The sequence below is a fragment of the Paramormyrops kingsleyae genome, chromosome 8 (genome assembly GCF_048594095.1).
Source record: "Paramormyrops kingsleyae isolate MSU_618 chromosome 8, PKINGS_0.4, whole genome shotgun sequence".
NCBI lineage: Eukaryota > Metazoa > Chordata > Actinopteri > Osteoglossiformes > Mormyridae > Paramormyrops > Paramormyrops kingsleyae.
The window spans coordinates 22865991-22891205 of record NC_132804.1 but is presented as its reverse complement, the minus strand read 5'-3'; the positions used below and the strand labels follow the sequence as shown (position 1 = coordinate 22891205).

Below are 25215 nucleotides of genomic sequence, written 5' to 3'. Positions count from 1 at the left end.
TATAACTTTTTTTTTTTTTACAAAAACTTTAATGCTTTTTATTTTCAAAGACGTTACATAATCCATACATTCATTCTACTCCACCCCAGATCATCCAGTGGAAAAACCCCATTCTGACTTAAAGCCTGGTTTATCATAGCATGGGGGCAGCCAGTTTTTCCAACACAGGAATAAGCTTTTTGCCAGCCCTCCTACATCACAACCTACCACAGAACCAAAAAGCCATTCATGTCCCAGTGCACAGGCGTTCATAGTGGCACAACATCCTGGAGAGGGCCCTGGCCACTCCCCCTGCTGTGTGTCAGCCTATCAGCAGAGGTGGGCAGGGCTAAGAGGAGGCAGCCTGTAGGTGTCCCTTGTGCACGTACTCTAATGCTGTGGCGATGGTGCGCATGTCCATCTCGATGCTGCGTGCCCAATTCTCCACGTCTCCAATCTCCTGTACAACACAGATGTAGAGAAGCAAATTTCACATCCAGGCACCTCCAAAAAGTCTAATGGATTTTCCCTTCTCAGGGTAGGCACCCTCCATTACTCCATTACTCTAATCCAGGGGTAGGCAGCCCTGATCCTGGAGTGCCAGTATCCAGCAGGTTTTCTATCGTACCTGATGAGTTACTATCTGCCTGAGAACAGGTGTGGTTCATCAGAGACCCGGTAGGATGGAAAACCGGCACTTCAGGATCAGGGCTGCCTACCCCTGCTCCAATCCATTGCAGTGTGGCATACATTCAAATACAATTAAATTCGCTTACTGGTAGAACTGGGATAAAAAGTCTGGTGGGATTACAGGAAACTTCCCATCGCTAACTGGTTCATCCTACATTCCACAGATTGTTGTATAAGTTCCCACAGGATTAAACCAGGCAAGACAATCCTATCCACTGCGGCCTCCAGTGCCTCATTTTGCACACCACTACACAGAGATGCTAGTTGACATCTAAAGCAGGGTACTTGTGAACGTAACTGCTACTGAACTTCCTGTGTTTGTCAAAAAAAAGTCAAGGTTGCATTGTATCCATGCAGTCTAACAGCTATGAATGAGTGCCTGTGGATGCAACACTAGATGGCGATAAAGAGACGTTTCCACATTGTAGACCAGTAAGGTGCACAAGTGCTGTTCAAAGATGTCCTTTACAGTCTTAAATTTCCATGGGATAATTTTTGTACAAAAACAAGCCTGTAAATGCTGAGAATACATGATAGAAATATCCCCTGTGCAGAGACCCCGGTGATTCATTTGTCTATGTAGTAACTGATACAGCAATGCAAACTGAGCTCATGGTCAGTGACAGAGACAAGCAGGCCAGCGGGCAGCCTAACCATCCCTCAGCCTTTAGTGTGCCACCATGACTCAGAGTCACGCTCTGTCTCGACACCCCCTCCCCATCCAACAGCGAAGGCGGTTTTAAAAGCAGCTGTGACAGGTGCTGCCCGGTCTGGCTCACATCTGCCGGGAAACGGTGACAACAAAGGCGATGACGAGGATGGGGTTACGCCGAAGAATGTGCGGGTCTGTCACCTGGCGCCGGAGGGCAGACTCTATGCCGGTTTTTAATATCCCAACGAGTACAAAAAACAACCAGCAGAATTCAGCCTGTCAGCTTACATTCATGGCCATATATCTCACTGCAGCAACACAGGTTGAGGTTCTTGGTCTATACCAGGGCTCTTAAAATCTTGCCATCAATTCCAAATCCAGGCCTTGTTTTCAGTTCTCCCAGGCAGTTACTTTAATAATTACTGATTCTGATTGGCCAGAGGCTTCACACCTGGGTCACAGGTAAAGGAAGGCAGGAAAATGAGCACCTCAAACCATGAGGACCACAATTTAAACAGCAATGTGCTAGACAACAACTGCAGGCCTGTTGGGACTCAAATCGATAGCCGTAAGATTTGACCCTGACTGTGACCCTGAACAGAATTAATGTGCAGCTCATTAAGCAAACAACTTGCCTTCTTTACATTTTGAGTTAAATCAGCCTGCATTAAACCAGAAAATACACATTTAAAATACATCTAAAGAAGGAGAAGAGCTGGAATGTAACCTGACATATACATGTAACACACATAAATAACATAAACATATATCATTTGAGGGATTTTCCAGATTACTTGCTTGATATAAAAGGCCACATAAAGCTATTTTAAATTTGTTATAAAAATACCGCACGTTTATGGCATATAGAGTGTTCTATTCCTTCTGAAGGTGAATATTAGGTTTGTTTCCAGTTCTAGTGAAACAGAGTGAGGAAATTCCTCTGGAACCATCCAAACCCAGGCCGGGGTGGGGGGGGGGGGGCAGTGGTGGGTGGGTGGTCTCTGCCTCCCAAGGTGTAGAAGACCAAGCGGGGCTTGTGAGTCAGGGTCCGTGGGGGCCCAGTGGCACCTGATAGTCTGCTTCACCGACACTCTGCCCCCGTTTGATATAACGGGGCGTGGCCACATTTCTATGAGGTTCCTGGGAACTACTCACCACTATATGACCAGCAGCCTGCTCATCTCGAGCCGTTTCGTAACGGCATGAGCTACACGCCCAGCAAAGAAGCGCCTGTTACACATCGGCTCCGGTCAACTGATCGTTGCGGAAAAGAGAAAAAACAGGAACAGCCAGGGCAGCTAATCCCATGTTAACCGACTAAGCTGCTGCCACAGGTGCTTAAGCTTATCCAAGTAGTCTTGGTGTTAGTCATAGCTTATTACCTACGGTGAAAATACCGCAAGAAATCACATGCTTCTTAAATGCTTTATCTTGGCTATGGGGTTTTAAAAATTAATTGATCATTATTATTGTTCACAAATGATTAATAATAATAACAATAACTTCCACTGTCTTAAGATGGCTAGGCGAAGCTCCCGGCCATCCCTGTGACCCTCACCAGTTTGGAACTGCTTGGAAGACAGATGGTTGTATGTTAATTTATATAATTATTTACCATCCCCACCTCAACAAACTGACAACTGGTTACAGGGGGGAAAACATTAAAATGTTTAAGCACTTACTTAAAAACCAAAGACCTGGAAACCAAATCTTATGGAAAATCAGCCCCTTTGGAGAGACGTAGACTGGCGGTAGGGGGCGCTGCGTACCTTGAGGGCCTGGTTGAAGCCCTCGACCATGCTGATCCACTGCGCCGTCTGCTTAGCGAACTGGCTGGCCTGCACCTGCAGCGTCTTCACCTCATGGTCTAGCTTCCGCTGGTTGACGTAGGCCTGGGCCACCCTGAGGCGGGAAAGACGCGGACATGTGCCGAGTGACGACAGCTGCGGACACGTTTGCAAAGGCAGAGGAGCCGTAAAAGTGTTTCAGGGAGCCAAAAGGTGAACCACACTCACAAACACGCAAACGTAAAGTGTGACTGACAGAAGCTATGTCAGATGTGCCTGCCAGAATGTCAGCTTTCACAGACTGGGGAGTCCGAGGCCCATGTGATTCAGCTATTAATACATCTGGAACAGGAGCATCAAAATAACCCTGACATTAAAGCAGGAACAGCACTCCCAGCCAGACTGCTGACCAGGATCTTGGGCGAGCTCCTCGTTAAAATAATCAATACTAAGTATTAATCACATGACCTCATCATTAATCACGCTGCCGGGCCACATACAGCTAGCTGATCAATATAGCCAACAAAGTGCTTCCAGTAATGGGGCCGTAAGGTCATCTTGAAATAAGGGCGGCGGAGAAGCAAGGGCATTTACACAATCATGCTGAACTGTATTTTTAGAAAGACGTCACCAAAAGTGTCATTTATGAAAAAGCATCTTGCTGCCTTTAATAGGCTGACAAGGTATTTCCAGAATGTGCAGGTAAGAATGTTTGCATTTTGATGCAATTTGACCACTTGTGATCTAATTACACGAGGACCATAACTGGGTGGGCAGTTACTGAAGATGAGTGGATGGATGGATAATTGTCAGCAGCCCCTAACGTCTGGGTAGGGAGATCCAGTTCTTGTTTTTAGATACTGTGTAACTTTTCACTCTTATCAATAAGCAATAGCTGTTTCTGTTTTAAAAAGTATTACATAAACACGGCCCACAACACAGGAGCTGGTGGAATCACGTAAAGATCTTGCATTAAGATGATTTCTTATATAGCATACGGCATGACCATGTGACAACATGGTGAAGTCCTTGAGCACTGCCCCAATAACCTCCTAGATGAGAGGCTGGAAGACAGATGGACAGAAAAGTTCACGGTAGCTGGTGCTTGGCTTTAAAGGTGAGGACTGTGATTAGAAGGTCACTGGTTCAAATCCCATAACTGGCAGAGATGGTTGAACCCTTGTTCAAAGCCTCTAACCCCAATTTCTCCAACAACACCATCTGACCCTTATCTACAATTCTCACCTGTGTGTCAATTTAGACAGAAGCATCTGCTACATAAATGAATGTTACTGATCGTGCTTGTGTTGATTACCTGTTTTAATACACCCGAATGAATTATGTGTACGCACACTGTCCAAATGCCCAGAACGGTGATCTAGGGAGAAAAGCCTTATAATAAAAATGCTAACATAAGTATTCGTCAGTTAAATGTATGTGTTCTGATGACAAACACGTATTTAAAGGGACCCAACACACTGCTGAGACACAGGCACCAGCTGCCTGCGAACCACTTCAGAGATCCAGTTGTGGCCAAAAACTGCAGGTTTTCAGCAGTCCTACTGCTACAACGCTTGACCATCAGCTAGATCTGAAATATAGATGGAAAGCAGGTCCAAGCCTCAGAGTGAGGTCATCTGGGATGCTGCTTCCATCCTACAGCTGAGTGTGTTTATTCTAGCTCACGGGAATGGGACAGCACGTCACATTCTGTCACATATTCAAACTGAACACATACAGTACCTATGAGACAAGGACCCCGTTATAGCAAGTCATATTAAACCCACCCCCACCATGTCTATGTAGTATTACATCATTACACAATTTCAATGGGGCTTATGCATTCTCCTTGTGTAAACAGTGTGAGTAATTACATCTGCTATGCCACTCTTCCCAGAATTATGCAGATGATATTTTGTTGACATTTATCAAGTATGTGTTCAGTATTTTTATGTACAAAGCCTTTTGGAGATCACATAGTCCACCAGCCCCACGCTGTTTTTAAACTCCAGTAGTAGTTTAACTGCACTAAACAAGTTTTTGACAGACGACAGCTGTTTCAGGATTTGCTACTGCTATGTGTCTGATGTGGCACCAAGAGGCACAGATGAAGACGTTAAAAATGCAACAGTCCATAAAGCTTTTGTCAAAAAAAAAAAAACACACAGAAAGGACTCTGCAGCAAACCATGTGGGACTGGCTACCACAGCGTAGTGTCTACCTTACCCAACATTTAGGTGGTCCACCAACGCCTCGGTCAAACAGGTGGCAGCTGCTATTGCATCTCGTCTGCGCCGCTCTGTGTTGGGAACGAGGGGTAGTGGAGGGCAGCAGTAGTGAGCTTAAATTACGTTTTCAAAATTCACAACTTCATAATAGAGTGTCCTTTGGCACCCAACTGAACCAAGCTTTGATCATAAGCTGTGAAGAAGGTAGGTTGATCTCCAGATCTCCGGTTAACAACCAAAGAACTGATTCTCCTATTCATGAGTTGAACACGGGTTCACTAGCTTTGAAAAGTATATGAACTTTTGATCTTCATTTCTCAGTAGGTTCAGGAGACAGTATTATAGCACAGCTTTACAAGGCCAAATGGTCACAATGCAGATAACACGAACAACAAAACTTGTATTATTTATGAGCCCATAATAAGTAATCTGAACAGTGTTGACTTTTTAATTCCAAGTATCTTTACATTCACGCCAACGTAGGATAATTTTTTTTAAAAAGTTAAACTAATATTGTTTATAAATTTGTAAAACTGCAGCGACAATTTATTTTGACTGCATTGTTCAAATAAGTGCTCATATACCATGTGCTTCTTTTACACTGTTTTGTGTTTTAAAATTATTATATTGCTGGAAAATTAACAGCAACAGCACTTGGTATTTTTAGTTTTTTTTCACACCTCGCTAACGAGGCAGCTAACCAGCTACTGCATTGAAAACGGTTTTTCTGTGTTCGTACGTTTTCATGTATTACATGCTCTGATGAGTAATTACGTTTCTCAGTTATGAACGCAAGAAAAACAGAACGAAGTTGAAAGAAAATACATATATAGAGAGAGATAAATATACGTATGGAACTACGCTTGTAACTTCCTGCAACAAAACTGACTGAAGACTAGCAGCCCTACTAACCACTAAAAAATTGAGCTGACAACACATTAACCAATCAGCACACAAAACGGGAGTAAGAAGGCGGGCCGAAGGATGAGGAAACGACTCGGGGTTTTTTCGTTTATACAGCGGCTCTGCGAGTGGATTCGGTATCCGTATTCACGAAAACGGCGGGCTTTCAACAAATATTAGGCCTCATATAGAAAAACGATATATGTAAAAACAGTTTACCTTGCAATTCTTTCCGTTCGTTCTGCTTGGCTTGATGCTCTTTTAGTAAGCGAGAAAGCATTTTGCCTTTGTCATTTAATTCCACTTAAATCACAGCAGATGTTAAGTTAGACGGCTAACAATAGCAGCCGCGACAGAAGCTCTGCAGCGCCCTCTCATATGAACCCAGTCCCCCTCTCATGCGGCGCTCTAAACACTGTATCCCCGATGAATTACACTACTTAAGAGTCACTTTCCCACCATTTCTGTATTGGATTCACACAACTCAGATTAAGTTCCTATTTAGAGTTCTTATTTTTTTATATAGATATGAATATTATGATACCTACATTCATCATTTTATATTTTTATTATACTGTGATTTTGATTTTCATTTGCTGGAAAACATGACACCTGTTTAAACATTGACAATCACTGCTAATCAGTGATAACAGACATGACCTTATTTTTCCAGCAAACCTTTTACATGAAGTATTTGTAGGTTTGTAATGTACCATGTTTTAATGGTAAATTTTAAACTATTGACATGTGTTTATAGTTGTTTAAAACATGGATATCGTTCTAATTACGGTATTTATACATTTTGTTTTTTGTATGAACATGTAATTTGGAGTAACAAATCAACAAAACATTAGCCATTACAGATCCCAGTTCATTTTATGAATTGAAATGTGTGAGCTTATGAAAAAAAAACACTGATAGGCATCCTTTACATGAAACATTAATATTTCAAACTGCATGTCTGAAAAGTATTTTGAAAATATTTTTAAACAAACAAACAAGCAATCCTCTAGGTTTAGCAACCCACGCAAGTAATATGAACAGCGAGCTTTTTTTTTCTAAAGGTTCTTTAGATGATTCTTTAGGCTTGCAATCCCTCATACACAGCATTTAACGCCCACGGTTTTAACCTCTAACTCATGGTTTCCTATAGCCTGCAAACCAGAAAATATCAAGCTGCAAACACAAACAAACCCCGTTCAGTAACATGAGAAAGACCTTTCAAATTCTCAGTGGGAAGCTTTGCAAAATGTTATCAGTCCCCAAATGGTTTAACCCACTTCCCAGTGGGGTCAGAAGGAGTTTGACATTTGGGGCGGGGGGTGCAGTTTCACAACTAAACATAGCTAAAAAAACTGATCCATATGATTAACTGATTTCGCCTGATACAGGAATACAGTCTTCGTTAGGTATGTGTGTTTCGTTCTAGCGCTCCGCATGCGAATTGACCTCAGTAATGCGCGGGTTCATAAAAGACAAGGAACACACTTTTAATAATTTATGTCTTTTTTTGGAAAGGACTGTGTGTGTGTGTGTGTGTGTGTGTGTGTGTGTGTGTGTGTGTGCGTGTGTGTGTATGGGGGGGGGGATGTCCGATATTGAGATGGATGCCCCTCCCCCCCGTTCCCCCTATTTCCCACACCTTTGCCACTCCCTAGAAAACTTTTTTACTGCGATAAGGGCCACCATGATTCTTGTGTTATCCATGACCAAACCAGCCTCCTAATACGGCCAATTTACTTAACAAGCTTCCTGAATGAATTTTAGATATGAAAGAAACATAACTGCAGTCTGCATTATTGATGGATGCCCCTCCCCCCCATTCCCCCTATTTCCCACACCTTTGCCACTCCCTAGAAAACTTTTTTACTGCGATAAGGGCCACCATGATTCTTGTGTTATCCATGACCAAACCAGCCTCCTAATACGGCCAATTTACTTAACAAGCTTCCTGAATGAATTTTAGATATGAAAGAAACATAACTGCAGTCTGCATTATTATGAACTGAGCCACTTTTCTCTAATTATAAAGGTTATTTATATGTAGTCGCAGGTTAACATACCTTAAGTGCCTGTAATTTTATTTAGGGCCTATCAAAATTTAAAATTTCAGACATTAATAATGGTGTGTGAGTGTGCCCTGCGGTGGGCTGGCCCCCCATCTTGGGTTGTTCCCCGCCTCGTGCTTGTAGCTTCCGGATAGGCTCGGGACCCCCCACTACCCAGAAGGATAAGCGGTTGGAAAATGGAAGGATGGACATTAATTATGGAAGTAAGCTGTTTAGCGGCGATTAAAAATGAACACATTAAAATTACTCGTGGAAGTGCATACAAATGTGTTTTTTTTTTTTTTAAATCAAAGGACAAAGTTTCAGGGAAAAGTGTATGAAAATTATTTGGGGAAAAGAAAAATAGCAGCCAATTATTCAGACTGTTCATTAAAAATAATCAAGTGATCGAAATATGCACCAGAAAATATCTGATCAATATGATAAAATTATTCGACATGAAGTTGGATTCGGATTTCTGTGTGGCTCAGTGGGCCAAGCTTCTGCAGTTCTGCTTGGAAGATTACCGGTTCAAGTGCAGCCCCAACACATCTGTTGGTCGTTGTGCAGGGCACTTAACCACCTACTGCTTGTTGCAGCTGCCTCTCACCTATAGAGAGCAAGTTGGGGGAGGCCAAAGGAGAATTGCCCATGGGGATCAATAATAATGAATTTTATTATAATTAAATACAAATCAACAACCCTGAAATGAAGCTACTCTGAATAGCCCTCATCGTCATTGAAATTGTCCATCTTAAGCCATATGATTGCTGCTGTAGGCTCCAAAATCTCTGAAACTGTAATCAAAGAAATAGTTATTAGAATAAAATGGACTAATGGATATAGTGCATTGTGGTACTTATAAATTGTTTGGATAATGTAGCAGGCTGTACAGTAGCTCAGTAGGCAGTGCTGTCGCCAGGCCACCCCCCCCCCCCCCGGCCACCCCCTCTGACCCTGGCCTTGGGTAGAACATTGGGTAATGGATGAAAAAGGGACCCAGGAATCTGGAATACATCCCAGTTCTGGGCGAGGAAGCATTAAGGAATCAGATTTATGTGAGGAAGATGTATGTACGGTTAAAGATCCGGATAAATACACGGGAGATGGAGAAGGCCATGGGGGGAATGCAGACGAAGGCGGTGTTGGCAGAGGGAAAGGGCAGCTCAGATTTATGTAACCCACCCATTAATCAATCCATTGATAGCGCTGTGCTTCCTTCACAGGCAGTACTGCAGGGACTGAGCTTTGACAATAATGGAAGGTCCATCCCACCCCGACAACGGCCTCTTCTCACTGCTGCGGTCCGGTGGATGCTGCCGCAAACTGAAGCCCAGGAAGCTGAGACCGGAGAGACTGAGGGAAAGCTTCAGCCCCAGGCCGTCCGTATCCTGCAGGAAGCCCCCAGAACGGAGAGACTGAGGGAAAGCTTCAGCCCCAGGCCGTCCGTATCCTGCAGGAAGCCCCCAGAACGGAGAGACTGAGGGAAAGCTTCAGCCCCAGGCCGTCCGTATCCTGCAGGAAGCCCCCAGAACGGAGAGACTGAGGGAAAGCTTCAGCCCCAGGCCGTCCGTATCCTGCAGGAAGCCCCCAGAACGGAGAGACTGAGGGAAAGCTTCAGCCCCAGGCCGTCCGTATCCTGCAGGATTCCTAGTTTTATCCAAATTTTTGACATTTCGCTCTGTATGACATAATTCTTCAAGCAAAAGTCAAATAAAACTTGAAACGTGGAACTGTGGCAATAACAGTGGTGGAGAGTTGTGTCCGTGTGTGTGTGTGTGTGTGTCCCCGTGTGTGCATGTCCGTGTGTGTGTGAGTGTGTGTGTGTGTGTGTGTCTGTGGTTGATGATAGCAGGTTTTGGGAGGTGGAGCAAAAAAATTCCCCCCACGTTAAGCACTACAGCTAAAAATAAGCTCTCTCCTTGATATCTGCGTTGACTGCTAATGAGTTCTAGCTGGTGGTGTTGGGTCTGATTGGCATTGCTGGGAACACTGTGCTCCAGAGCTGGCGTCTCCATTGTCCCCCCTGTCCAGGCTCCAGGAGGCTCTCTTAAGAGGTCTGGGCTTCCTGCCCAAGCTGACATTAAGGTGCTTCCAATATTTCAAGGTTCTTTGTATTACTTGATTCCATCAGACATCTTGCATAGTAGGGAGGACACAAAGGTGTATGTATAATTTCTTATTTTCAAAGTTGCTTTATATTTAGTGGTGAAATTCAGCCATTCAGCAACCAGGCAATCTAAAGCTGCGACCAAGCTGTCAGTAAGACCACTGAAACTATCTGGTACCAGGCTCAGGACCAAGCTATTCTCCAGTGTTTTTGGCTTCTGTTTGACACACAGCTGTTTGTTCTGTAAAACATGTGGATTGTTTCAGCTTTGGACAAAAATGTTTCATGAATATGGAATATTATTCTTTATGCAAATGTTTCAATTACATACGGATGAAAATGGAGGACATCAAAGTTTGCTGATCCGAGCAGCTGATGTCCTCTTTCAATACATTCTTGCTTTAATACCAAAAAGTTCAGTGGAACGCATTTTAAAATCTCTTAAACCGTTACGTTATAAAACCATATAATTGCTTTGACATACCAGCATTTGCAGAATGATGGTTTGTCTGCCACTGATGCCCCATGACCTGCAGCATCATGCTAATTTACTAGCGATGATTAAGGGCTTCTAGTGAGCAGAAGCCGGTCATGTTTTCAGCGCCTCCTAATATTCCAGCGTGGGTCAATGAAATAGTCCGAAGTGTGGAAGGAAAGAAACACAAAAGGTGTGTTTGTGGAGAGTGAAAAATGACAGATAATGGACGAAACTGTATTACCGGCGGAGCAGACTTCATGTAGAAGGTGATGGAGCGATCTCTCTCTCACTGTCATCCTTCTTCCCTCTCACCAGTGGACACTGCTCTTCAGGCTGTACAGCCACTTCAGACTTCAGGCTTTTTTTACACCCAGCTATCAAACCGTTGGCACAGTGCACTATCACAACTACTGGGGCCTATGCAATGTTCACAATGCAAAGCGAATCTTCCTCCACTGACTCTGTTCTTATCTCCAGCATGAATTTCACATCGGCCACAGCTGCCAGAGAAGAAGCAATTTGTTATTTATAGAAGACAGGGAGTGCATTCTGGATCACATCTGGGACAACACCAATCTCTTAAAAGGTGTGTCCAAATGTGGAGGGAATAATCCAAGCTTGTCTGCCTTTGGCTGACGTCGGAATTTCCAGTAGATTTGTTTAATTTGGAACATCTTTCTCCTCTGATAAGAAACTGCTGGGCCGCCTTCATCCAGCCCACCTCTTTCCCACATGTTCGTAATTAACACATGTGCATGACAACTGATTCTGCGTCGCTCAGCTGGAAACAGTCATAGAGACGGGACAATTCCGTGAGGTCCTTTCTCATGCTCTCCTTAAGGGCCTAACAGAGTGTAAATCACTTGCATGCATCATAGACCAAATTAACTGCTTTAGAGATTAATTATAAACATTTTTCTGCCCTTTGTTTATGCGAAGCTGTTTATAACGGGTGTGCTTAATTAAGCCTATTTCAAATTGTTCCCTTCCTCAAAATTATATGTGTGCTTCTAGAAAGATTCTTTGGTAAATCAGGATTACATGAAATATAACCATGTCAAACCATGGAATTACATAACATCAACGAACATTCTGATTCTTCCCTGAAAAAAGTGAACATTTCGAAATACTATCATTCCTCGGAGTAGCAGTAAATATACGGAGACTCTTGCTAATTTATTACACAGTTGTAAAATACTTCAGTACTGTATGTCCACAAGAAGGAGAGGCATGGGGGGAGTTTGGTTTGTCTTGGCAGTTATGACAGGGGGCTACAGGACCTGTGATCTGGCTTCGGGGGACTGGTCCCAGTAACCCAGGGCGGTCGGTGGAGAATAGAGTGAAGAATCACTATGATGCATCACTGCGATGACGACAAGCAGGTGGAGAGTGCTGATGGGAAGCAATGGGGGGGGGGACTGAAGAACAGCTGTGTGTGGGGGGGGGGCTGGGGAAACAGGAGCATGAGACAGCAGCTGGGGCAGTTGGAGCAGCAGTACTTCAGCTTTCCTCAGGCCAATGCTCTGTGTGTGTGTGTGTGTGTGCGTGTGTGTGAGTGGGTATACCTTAATTTATGGGGATACAATGTCCCCACAACGTGATGAATAAAAACTCAATTTAATAAAAAATCTGTGACTACAATGAAACAACTAAAAACGCAAAAAACTCTTGTATTTTGTTTGGTTACTTATGGTTAAGGTTAGGGCTGGGTAGGGGTTAAAGTCGTCGATTAGAGTTTTCCCCATAAAAATGAATGGAGAGTCCCCAGAAAGATATAATCACAAACCTTTATATGTGTGTGTGTGAGTGTGTGTGTGCCCTCTTAAGCTTGGGGCTCTCCTTTGGCTGGAGCATGTAGCATTATGGGATATAATGGACAGCATTTTCTGCTTTAGCTAAACCACCGGTCACCCACAGTGGCATCTCTCCAGCAACAGGAAGGGTCATGGGGATTGGCTGAGAACAGGATTGATGGAAGACAAAAAGTTAACATCACAAGTAAAGGTGACAGCTGAGAAAGGATGGAAAAACACAGAAAACATGATACAGTATTTATTGCTGTAGCTCTACAAGACTTCTATCCAATTACTCAGGGCCAATAAACACACATTCATATCTATATCTAGAACATAGACAGGTGAGCTGATTTGCTGACTGATGATTGTCGTCAGCTGACTCTTCCTCCAGATTCAGATGGTTGGGCTCGTCCCCCTACTCTCTTCGTAGGACCTTTTCATTTCTGCACCTGACCCTCAGTGCGTTTTGCTGGTCACTCCCAGAGGCTTATGGGTCACCATGCATGACCCAGGTCTGACCAAGACGAAGCTTCGTTCCAGGTCACCAAATGAACCCCCCCGACGCCCCTGCTCTCTGCACTTATTTAGTCCCATTCTTCTCTGTCCGTGTTTCCGGACCGCTCCGCACCTGCACCCTGGCTTGTTAGGAGACGTCGACCCGTAACTTCTACGTCTTTCTCAAAAAGTTTCTCTCTTATTCTCTCCTTTGTGCATTTTTTCTTTTCAGATGCTTCCAAGTATCTGGACAACGGTACTTGGTATGTTGGCAGCGGCCCCCTGAGTGTTGATGTCAGCTGAGGGTGAAAGACAGAGAGAGAGAGAGAGAGAGAGAGAAAGGGGTGTGGGCCGTGGGGGAGGAGTGCAGGCTATTCACGGCACTGCTTCTCTCAGTCACATAGACAAGGAGACGAGGGAGCTGCACACACACACACAAACACGCGCACACGCACACGCACACACGGGCTAGCCCCGCGCAGCGTCCTATTCTCAGGCTGCCTAGACTGACAGCAGCATACAGCAGAGAGGAAAGGAGCGAGGGAATGAGACTCAGAGGGACAGAAGGGGCAGGTATAAGATAAACATCTTGAGGAGAGAAAAGAACCTTGGAAAGCACTCTGTAGTAACTATTTTCCAGTTTGCCCAGACACAAGATCCACGGGAGGACCGGCCCATAGTGACCGAGCCGCCGAAAGGGGACTGAAGAGGGGCGTGTTTCCCGCTCTGTCATGTCAGCTCGCAGGACACTGAGGCGGACAGCCTCCCCCTCACCTGGATCCCTCGCCGGCTGGCTTTTGCCGCTCGCTGCCCTGCTGCTGAGCCAGCCACCGGCGTCGGCTTTCAATCTGGACACGACCCACACGCTGACCAAGGAAGGAGAGGAGGGAAGCTTCTTCGGGTTCTCCTTAGCCCTTCACCGGCAGATCAGCCCCGAACCCCACAGCTGGTGAGCCAACACGTGTGTCTGAGTGTGCACGCGCACGCGCGCATGTGTGTGTGTGTGTGTGTGTGTGTGTGTGGCTGGGTGTGAGCTCAGGTGAGAATACCGTAAAGAGGAGTGGTGTCAGACATCCCATTGCCAGGCTGTCACCTTTTAATAGCCAGACGCCCACAAAAGTGTCCCGCTCGTTGGACAGTCTACGGGTTAATTTATTGTGCCAGCAGTTATTAGCGAGGGGTCAGTTTCAAGGGTCAGTTCATTAATGTGGCTTCATCCGTCTGATTCGACTGCATAGGAGTCAGGCCTGTAAACTCATTTAATCGTCACAATTGACAGCATGGCTGGGGGCAGGAGTGGGGGGGGGGTGGTTACTGCAATGCTGACGCAGCACGTTCATCAAGGAGAGTGCGTTAAGGGATTTTACGCAGTGACACTACAAAAAAAAAAAGGAAATGGAAATGAATATGAACAGCACATCATCGCAGACACGGCGAGGTGCCGGGTGTCAGTCTGTGCCACACATGTAGAGGCAAACGGGGCGTCGGATACTGCCGCTGCATTTCTTCGCTGAGCCTCGTGCTCTTGCTGTGTTGCTTATGTTAATCTGCCTTTATTGTCTTTCAAACACACTGAAGGGATGACTTAAATTTGAAGATTCCTTTTCTGAAATACTTCACATTCCAAATGAGCTGGTGATGTGGTGATGGGTTTTAAGCTGTCTGAATAATCCTACGCATATAATGGACATTGAAATTGTTTATTAAACTCCAGAAGAGCAATATCTGTTGCTGGTTTACATGTCAAGAGCCAGGGAATGCTTAAGATTTAAATAGTTGTAATAGACTGTGTCTGAAATTAAATGCACACCGACAGGGCCATAAATGGCCCTCAATATTAGCATTTTAAATAATTAAGTGTGATAATTTGTCACTATGCCTGTGTAAATATTTGGATTCAGGTCATCCTCCTACTAATCACAAAGAAATAAAAGACAAAACTGCAGAAAGGGAAGTTATGTGTGACTTTTATCTAGATGACTGATCCAGTCATGCCACTGACGGTCTGATTAGTGAGCGTTTTTGGTTTCTATGGCCTGTTTCTTTGACTGCCGCATGCAATTGTGTGCTGTGTGTTGAAAAATATGAGATGCTGGTTGAAGTTGAAGGTAAACACCGTGACCATCCAGATGAAAATAACCACCAGTGTGACTGTATCCCTCTTAGTGCCACTGGGCTTCTGATCTCAATAAATTATGCAAGACATTTCAGTCGCTATTGGAGATTTTATAGATTCAACGAAAACCCCCAGAAACCCCTCTGCTTATGTTAATGAGTGATGTGTCTTAATTCAAGTGGTATTTGACTTGAGTTTTTTTCAGAACATTTTTTAAGATTATTTTTTAGGTGTCTGGCTTTTAAAAAAAATAGAAATGGACAGGAAATCACTGTAGTAGACAGTGCCTGGCTTTCTCGTGCCATCAACACAGCGGCTGCTGTTTATTGTCAGGCGGCGTTTAACGGCCATGAGAGACGTGTCTTGTCAGCGGGGGCAGCCAATGTCAGATGCTGCTTACGAGACTTGAGCACCGTCGCCCCCTGCGGGATTGTGGGGACCTTCCCTAAGCTTCCCGCTCTGATTTCAGGGCGGTGATCACTGCCAGTAGCTCATTTACTGTACCTGGAAGCTCTTTAAAATTAGTGACAGTTGGGGTTGGGGGAGGTGTGGGGTGACGGGGACTGGGGGGTGGTGGGGTTGTGAGTTATGGTCCAGTCAGAAATAACTTCCCTTAAACCACAGTGAGGTAACCTAAACCCATTACATCACTTGAAATACTAATAGTATTAAACATTTGAAATGAGTGTCCCTTTTCACATTTGATAAGGATTTTATTTAAAAAAAAAACTGCTAAAAGTAGCTATGGCTGGTTGGGCCTCTAATGGGGGGGGGGGGGGGTGATATTGGATCTGTGGATCCTACAGAAAGGATTTTTGTTTCTTTGTAAAAGAGCAGTTTGGGTTTCTGGGGGGTGACAGACATGTAAGGGTCCCATAGCTGGCAGAGACCACGTCCTTCTCTGCCAAGTTTGCCAGCGTGAATGACAGATTAAGAAAGGCTTGGTCATTCCGGCACAGTCCTCTGGAGCAGGGAGCCTGATTCGATGTCACGCGAGTCACTAGTGCTGTGTATAATCTGCCCCCCATGTTTTGATTCCGTTTGGAGCCACACTCTTGGGTCTTCATCTTCTCACGTCCTCTATGTTTGCTGTGAAAACTAGCACAAACTCTTCAGACGGCCCTGCGCTGTGATAGGCTAACTGAGGGTTTCCATGGCAATGCCACAGGTCAAGCTGTGGCATCTCCCAGCTCCTCGACTTTAAGGGGCCTGGCTGACTGACAGACAGATGCTTGGTGGAACCACACTGAAGCTCCTCCCCCTCCTGCGCGAGACTGACCCGGCGAGCTGCTTAGGATACGTGCACGTTTCCAAACTTGTGTCGCCCTGGCTGTCTCTGTCCGAGGGTAAACAGCGCAATACCATAAACGGTGAAGCATTGCCAAGAATAGTCCCCAACGCAGAAAAGCATGTTCGCAGTTTACCTGTTATGCTACTGTTATGCTGTGCGATGGTTTGACCAGCCTTATCATGTATTGTTTCAAGTTTGGAGTCTTACAAGTCACATACACAAGCATACGCTGGACACATGTGTGATGAAAGGCTTTTCCCACCAGCTCCCTGACTGTGCTGAAAAAGGGGAAAAAGCCCAATACAGGATATAGATAGCATAATTAATAAATAAATAAACAATAGATAGATAGCATAATTAATAAATAAATAAACAATAGATAGATAGCATAATTAATAAATAAATAAACAATAGATAGATAGATAGATAGATAGATAGATAGATAGATAGATAGATAGATAGATAGATACCAATATAAATAACAATAGTACAGTATCAGTCAAAAGTTTGGATTAACCTACCCATAGAAAAGTTTATTTGCACTAGTCTCTTCATTTTAGAATAATTATAAAAACATCAAAACTATATCATAACATATATGGAACTATGCACTGACCAGAAAAGTATTGTACCCAAAAAATTCATTTGTTGGGAGGGGCATGTCTGTGGGTTGGAACTCAGAGGGTTTCTGGTTCAGATCCCGTGGTTGGCAGAGTACTGCCATCATTGGGCCCGTGGGCAAAACGCTTAACCCCAACTGCCGCTGGTACTGGCTCCTCTATGCTAGTTTGATGAAGGAGTCTCCTGGGATGCTTTTCCAGCTGTCCTGAAGAAGGTCCCACATATATTCTGTGCACTCACTGGCCACTTTTCCTTCATTCTCTGGTCAAACTCCATCAAAAGCATCTCTACCATGTTTAGATCAGCTGGCCAGGTCATGTGATGCGACACTATCACTCTCCTCTGTAGGCAGATTGGCGTGTCCAAACTTTGGCTGGTAAGTAATATGAATATTAGTCTTTCCAGAAGGGGCAGACGTACATTCCCTGCATGCGGGCTTTCTGCAGTGATCACACATCCCTGTAAATAAACACTGAGGGTTGCTACCCATACATCCTGCAGATCTGTCATTAATGGCAGACTGGGCTCCGTTTCAGAAGCGGGCCCCGCCTTTAGCTACAATGTGCTCACTGTGACTCTGAAATGGATAACGATAGATGGATATACATGAGAAGTGATCTGTGATACTGTGGTACTTGTTTACGGACGGATATTACTTTTTTATTATTTATTCATTTTTACATTGTTAGTAATTGTAATTGAAAAACAGTCTGTTGAGTACTTTAGGTCAGATGCAACATATGATTTGTTTTGAGATTCTACACCCCTCAAAAAAAACCTTTTTGTTGACATAAACATTCCCCTTCTTACTGTAGGTCAAAGGTTATTGGTCTCACTATTGATGCTACAGACCCCATTACACAGATAAACACTCTGATTGATTTTTTCACGGACGGATATGACTGCAGCTGAATGAGGGTTCAATGAGTCAATGCAGACATCATTACTGGCAGGATGTATGTTATTTTAACTGTCATGCTTCAGAACATCTGTGGAAGAACATAGCTGCGCTTTAGTAAACAGCGATCTCACACCCCCAGGATTGTGGGGTCAGTTCCCAGCTCGGTGTGCGTGGAGTTTGCATGTTCTTCCTGTGTTCATGAGGGTTTCCTCTCTGTACTCCGGTTTCCTCCTGCACTCCAGCACCTAGTTAGAAGAATTGGAATCTGTAAATCGCCCATAGTGTGCGAATGTGTGGCCTGCGAGAGAACAGCCTCTCCTGTGTCCTGTGCTTCCTAAGATAGGCTCCAGCCTCTCTTTGACCTTGTACTTGATATGAGGTTATGGAAAATGGATGGATATACTTGAATTATTTGGAAAATAAAAGGTTTCAGCAGCTAAATGTACTTTGCCCTGGATGCACTTTGCAATATTAAAGCTCCACAATTTGCATGTTCAATCTATTAAGGCTTTGCATGCAATTACACAATTAATAATGTGATTAATCGCACATAAAAGCATGTTAATGCTTGTACTGGTAGTTTTAAGCTCTGACAAATAAACAATGATTAGCAGGAAATGGAAGCTTGGTGACAGGAAATGCTTCTTTTTGTTACATTTCTGATTTTTGTGAGCTGGCATCTCTGTCTCACTCTAATCCTCAGATCATCCAAACTTTATCACGTTATGCTCTTGGTTTCGGTGGACCCTAAAACGGCTTTCGACTCCTCTCCCCGTTCCTGTCGGGAGCGGATCGGGTAGCTCAGACACCCGTGCTTAGAACCTATCTTGGTCCGGTTCGCCTCCTCAACTGGAATGTCGTCTATTTCAGACTGTCTCCAGGGCCGGAGCAGTCTTCCAGCGTGTCCGTAAAACCCTTCGGTGTCCCCGCTCTCCTCATTCTTACCTCAGCGCCAGTGAAAAAGGAGAAGCCCCGTGTCTGAAGATACTCCAAAGGGCTTTAAATTAGCATCACTGTGATAGTCTTGCTTGAGCGCAGTCAGGCCCGACTGCAGGACGTCAGCCCAAACCGGCTGGCTCTGCAGGGCCATTCCTACCTGTCATGCATTTGTTGAAATAAGACACTCATATGTCAAGGTTGAAAAGAAGTAATTATCTTTTTATTGTTTGCTGAATGTAAGCCAGTGGTTCTCAACCCTGCTCCTGGTGCTCCCCCTGCCAAAATGTTTTCATTCCATCTCTACTTTAATCAGGCTTATAAATGGCCCTTAATAGACTAATGATCAATGTGGCAGGTTGAAAGCAGAGTGGGCTGGAATGAAAACATTCTGGTGGGGGGTGCCACAAACAGGATTGAGAACCACCACCATAAGCACGAGCACATAAAAGACACCGTACAGAAATTTATTAATGCTACACATTAGGTAATACATCCGATTTACCATCCCGAGAGAGTGCTAGAGCATGTCTCTGCCAATCAGAAGCAGGGACAAAGATCAACCAATTAACTAATACCCAATAACACCAATTCATAATTTATATGATTAACTAATATACCCATTTGCATTCTTTAATAATTCTTCCTTTTACATCCACAATACTACCAACGTGTAACTTGTGCCTCTTATTTCCCTTCCACACCTCTGACATGCTGGAACAGGCCAAAAAAAAATCGGCTTATGGTGCGACTGGTGCAAAGTGGACAGTCAGGGTGAACAGAGCTCGGTTTGATAAAACGGCCATCCGTGAAAAGCCACAGAGAGGCCACTTATCATAACAACCCGCTCCATTAACGTGAAAGCCACATGATGTGCCGCACTGCTGGGCTCGACCTGACGTGATTTACGTCAGTGTCACGCGGGTGTCCGCTCTACGTGTCCTGCCTTTTAAACTCACTGCTTTAAGAGCATAATTTAGGAGCTGGTCTCTCCAAAGGGTTACTGGTTCAAGGGATTTGATTAAGGATGCCTCACCTGTTTTCATATACATAAGAGGATATGGATTTCAACAATATAATGATCTAAGCAACCAAGCTAAAACACATTAGAAATTGCTGGAGGAAAAAAAATACCTTTTTTTTTACTCCTTTAATAAGTAAAACTCAGTAATGGAATAGTGATAGAATGAAATGACACAGAACTCAATTATGGAAAGTGACTCTGTAGTTATGACATACAATACTCTAAAAGGCCCATGTGGTGCACTGTCACATCTCTGGATGTGGTGCACTGTCACATCTCTCGCGCTGCTTATGACACAGTTCTGTAAGTCTCCGGGGTCCCTGTCAGGCTTCAGTCCCCTGTGATTTGGCTGACAGGCCTAATCGCACAGAACTGAATCTGCTGGAGTCCCTTAGCAGGGCCCCTCTGCCAGAACAACATCCCCAATCAGTGTGAGAAAGGCACAGGATCCTCTACACACATCCCGAGGGCACTGAGAAATCCCCCAGAGCTCATTTGCATCAGAATGGCAGCTTGAGATTCCCTTTGTGGTCCTGTTTTATGTGACAACAATGAACCTGCCTGCTTTCAGCCCTAAAACGATTCATGATTCCCATTTCATCTCACGCGCATTTTTGTGAAACTCTTCCCATCATTTCCGTTCTTTCTCCCTCGTTTATGTTCCTCTTGTAGGAGCTCCGGCCCTTGGGCTCACGCTGATTGTTTGTGTGGGATCCCAGGAGCTGGCCTGCTTTCCTCCATCCTATGCATGCGCACACACACACACACACAGAAGGTTTTAGACTCGATCAGGCTTAAACACGCACAAGCCTTCAGTGTTGTGAGCTGAGAATGATACCATTCCTATAATTTCTTTTTGATTTTTTTTTGTCTTCTTTTTCATGGCTTCTCTTCTTCCAATCCAGACGTAAAATCCTCCCTCTTCTTCCACACTGGTTGTAGAGCTTCAGTAACCTGAAGGTTTATGTTCATAATTAAAATTTATTAACGATCATTGTTGCCACTTGGGCCCTTGCAGAGCACCAAATGTGCATGAAACACAAAGAAATAACTGTTTAGCTTTTTCTGGAAAATGACTTCATAGAGAAGTAGAAGAGATTTCTATGGGTCATTTCTCTTAGCTCAGTAGTATTATTGCAGATGAAAATTACAGCAGTACAGAAAATGTATACGTCAGTGGAATAATTAAAGATTGTGTGATCGAAAGACAGACCCCATAAAGGCATAAAGGCATTGTGATTCTACACAGAATTTGGAGATTAGGTTTATCTTCCCCTTGTTCGGCAAGGGACTGGAGATTGCTAGCCATCTTGGCAACGAGCTGGATTAATAAATCGTGGCAAATCATGCCTATGATAAAGACAATTTAATGCCTCCCTAGTATGAGCAGAGCGGGGCGGTGGTAACGAGCGGCCCTTGGATGGGTGGCATTCATCATCGGCAATATCGCCGACAAGGACTCGTGGTCCCTCCCAGGATCAGCATCCAATTCACCTTGTCCGCTTAACTGAAACTGGGCTCCACTCCACCCAGGAGAAACAGGTAGAGGTATTGTTTGTCCGTATTTCATTCTGTTCCTTGGATGAACTGCTGTGTTTCTCGTAGAGGCACACTGCTACAGGGTGACACTGGAGGGCGGAGGTCCAGTCGAGGCTGCAGCACTGCAGATTTACTGCACTTTCCGGTCATGCCCTTGGGTTGACGACTTTTGTTATTTATGTCGCTGTCATCAGGGAAATCGATAGGAATGGAAAGAGAGAATGGAATGAATGAGAATGTACAGAAAGAAAATAGGACCTGGAATCTTTTGAACCGAAAGGAGAAGGCATGGGGTAGGAGACAGGGCCAAGGTAATATGCTCCACAACCAGAAGGGTGGCAGCTCAAGTCCCCTTAAGAACTTAAACATAACTGTTGCAGTAAAAAAAAAAATAGATGTGTCAATGGATGGAAACTGTATGTCACTTTAGACAAGAGCATAAGGTATTAGGTAACGAATATTAGCCATTGGCCGGGGGGGGGGGTGTTCCATGAGCATTACAGAGGTGACTGACACAGGAAGGGGACCACAAATGGCCCCATGTGAAGCTAAACATGGCAGTGAGTGACCGGCCCTGCAGAGAGGATGGATGACTGTTGACGTGGAGCGGGAGGGTTAGGGTAGGTGTGTGACTGTAAGGCAGGAGGGACTGCAGGGCTGATCGCTTCAATTTCTGCACATCAGTTATGAGGTTCCTCAGTTATGAGGAACATATTTGTCACAGAGTGATCCGACTGTTTAAATCCCCTGCTAAAAAAATGTAAGGCTAGAGTATATAGAATACACATACAATATATACTGGAGAAATTCCAGGAGTAGAAATAATAATAATAATAATAATAATAATTGTGCAAATAGTAAAAACGAATGCTTTTGAATACCTGAAATTTGACTAAGACTTTTGCACAGTGCTATTTATTAAATCAATTCATGGATGTATATCCATCCATCCATCTTTCCTGCTCAGGGTCGCGGGATATGTATACATACATAAAAATTAAAATGAACAGTATATATAAATGTGAATGTACAACTTATATTGCCATCTATAAAATGTCCTGTGACCATAATGGCTGGGAGACAGATGATAGATGGACCTGGTATGTGAGACACGGCTGAGTGTAAGCGAGCGGCATGAATAATCTCGCTGGATGTACAGCAAGGTTCGATCGCATCTTGCCGCCATGAAACATCGGTCTTCATTAGGGGCACAAATGAAAACAGATCAGCTGTACGGGGCGTGTGCCCGCCCCTGCTTTGGGCCCCGGGGGACCCTGTGGCCACCGCTGAGTCCCATCTTCAGCAGGGGACCCCAGGAGAGGTGACACCATCTGTTTGGGGGGATGACCTTATAGTGTTGGAGGGGGGGGGGGGGAGTCTCAGGAGGTGGGAAAGATGCACAAATGAAGGTTTCAGTGTCACCTCCTCCTTTGGAAAAAAGATCATTAAAATGATGGAAATTTACCTTCCTCTATGAATTTAAATGAAAACCATAATCCCACCTAGCCTCTAATTTGGCTACAGATAAAGATGGTTAGAAGCATTGTGCCATGATACACTATGTTTGCACAGGTCAGAGGTCAAACCGCAGCTGTGCTCTCAGGTCCCAGCTCGTCATTGCTGTCGGCCCACTGTTTGTACAGGTATAGCGCAGTGATGAGCGCACAGAGATCACGGCCGCCGATGGCTCAGCGGCGCTGCTGCCAGTGCGGGAACGCTTAGGATCCTCTTCCCGACTGTCGTCCGCGTCGGGAATGCTGCACAGCTGTCTCTGTCGCTCCATGTCTGTCTATGGGATGTCTAAGCCTGGCCCAGTGGGGCATTCCAGTAGGAACATTGTATAAAGGTCTGAGTGACTCACAACACAGCTATTTCAGCTGTTCTTGCTCCTGAACCAATAAACCAGAAAAGGGTATTTTAAAAAGGCAGTAAAAATACTGGGTTTTGGGTCTTTTTTGACCATCGTCAACCCATGAAGAAGATGAGAGCTTTTTTTTTTTTTATCGATGTATGCATTTATGTGACCCTTTACTGTGCTGTTGGCTTCCCCACAGATATGCCTTTCCTTGTTTTAGTAGTACTGTTCCAATCAGAATGGGTCTATGGCATCCTGATCATCCACAGACCTGTTGGGATATGACAGTTTTTATGGAAGGGAGAGATGGGAAGGACGACGGGAACGTTATAGGGGCTCTGGAACCATAAAGCGTATCGAATGAGAGCGAGAGAGAAAGATGGGGGCAGATCGCTGGTGCAGAAGTGATTTATACCAGCTGTCTGGCTATAAACAAGGAGCAGGAGGGCAAAATTGCCCATATTCCTGCCAATAGTCACTTCTTGAATTTCAACAAAACATTTTTCCACTGTTGTATTTTAAACCCCCCTCTCATGCTGGAGAAATGGTTAGAAGATGAATGGATGGACATGAATCAAACCTCATTTATTACAGCTACATGTGTGAGAATATGGAGCATCTTTTTATCTTTTGAGCCCTTGGAATCCACAGCCATCCGGTTGTGTCAGCAGTCAAGCATTTGCAGGCGTGTTGGTTACCATGGCTACCAGGTTGCATTCATCCATCATCCATGGTTGCTTATCAGTTACGGGGTCATGGTGAGCCAGCATCCTACCATATGCCACATGGCAGGGAACACACACACTGTGGGTAATGTAGAAATGCCAGCTTGTCTACTGCATATATTTAGGAGGAACTTCAAGTACTTGAAGGAAAGCTATGCAGACATGGGAAAACATGCAAACTCTACGCACGCGGAGCAAACCTGGGGGTGGGACTTAAAACTCCAGCCCTGAGAGTGAGGTATTAAAGAAGCTGTGTGACTCTGTGGGTTAGAATGCTGGAAGGTCACTGGTTCAAATCCCATGGTAGGCAGAGTGATTTCACTGTTGTGCCCTGGAGTCAGGCTTCTAACCTGAACTGCTCCAGTGACTGGCTAACTCTGCTTTCTGAACTGTATGTTGCTTTGGATAGATGCTTCTAAGCAAATACAGAACGTCCTCAGAACACCTTCATAATGCTTTCATGGAACATTCATAAGCATTAAGTATCTATGCTTTAACATCCCAACATACTTTAATGCCTTTCGTTTGCAGTAATAACATATATCTCTGCCGAGCTTGCTCTCACCTACATGTGAGTCTATGTGTCATGGAAAGCAAGATGGGGTAGGCAAAAAGAGAATTTCCCAGTGGGGATTGATAAAGTATCATCATTTCATAAAATCTGGCTGCAGCCTGATTTTTGGCGGCTCGCCCTATCCCATTAGTGATTCACACGTGACTGAGAACGACAAGCAGATCCTGAAATTCCATCTGCACCACCAAACATTATCCACGGATACTGGAGGAAAACTGCAGCCAGATATCACATAGCAGGACAGGCTTTCCGCACCCCCCATGGCAGACCCTTCCTCCCCCACCCTCGTCATTACTGTCCCTGCAATCAATAGCGTTGAGAGATTTTAAATTTCCCTCGAAGCTGGCAGTTCAATACTTCTCTGATTTAAAATTCTGCAAGCATCCATGCTGTCGTCTTTGAAGATACGCTGGTTTTAATTCCATCAGTCTTCGAGGAAACAGGAAATCTGTCTGCAGGACAGACTA

The 25215-nt window shown here is 44.5% G+C and overlaps 2 protein-coding genes across 4 annotated transcripts in view; one reads left to right on the top strand and one right to left on the bottom strand.

The window, feature by feature from the left end:
- Positions 1 to 55: 55 nt before the first annotated feature.
- bloc1s1 (biogenesis of lysosomal organelles complex-1, subunit 1) lies at positions 56 to 6654 on the bottom strand. Its single transcript, XM_023795364.2, has 4 exons — positions 6459 to 6654; positions 5335 to 5407; positions 3091 to 3223; positions 56 to 439 (listed from the first exon to the last, which is right to left on the bottom strand). The coding sequence occupies exons 1-4, from the start codon at positions 6517 to 6519 to the stop codon at positions 329 to 331; spliced, it is 378 nt and encodes a 125-aa protein (XP_023651132.1). The 5' UTR covers positions 6520 to 6654; the 3' UTR covers positions 56 to 328.
- A 6892-nt stretch (positions 6655 to 13546) lies between these two features.
- itga7 (integrin, alpha 7) overlaps positions 13547 to 25215 on the top strand; it is a 37655-nt gene continuing 25986 nt past the window's right edge. For all 3 annotated transcript variants that reach the window (XM_023795391.2, XM_023795390.2, XM_023795392.2), the window contains exon 1: positions 13547 to 14115. In XM_023795391.2, coding sequence (XP_023651159.1) covers positions 13898 to 14115 — 218 coding nt within the window. In that variant the 5' untranslated portion in view covers positions 13547 to 13897. The remainder of the gene's footprint in view (positions 14116 to 25215) is intronic.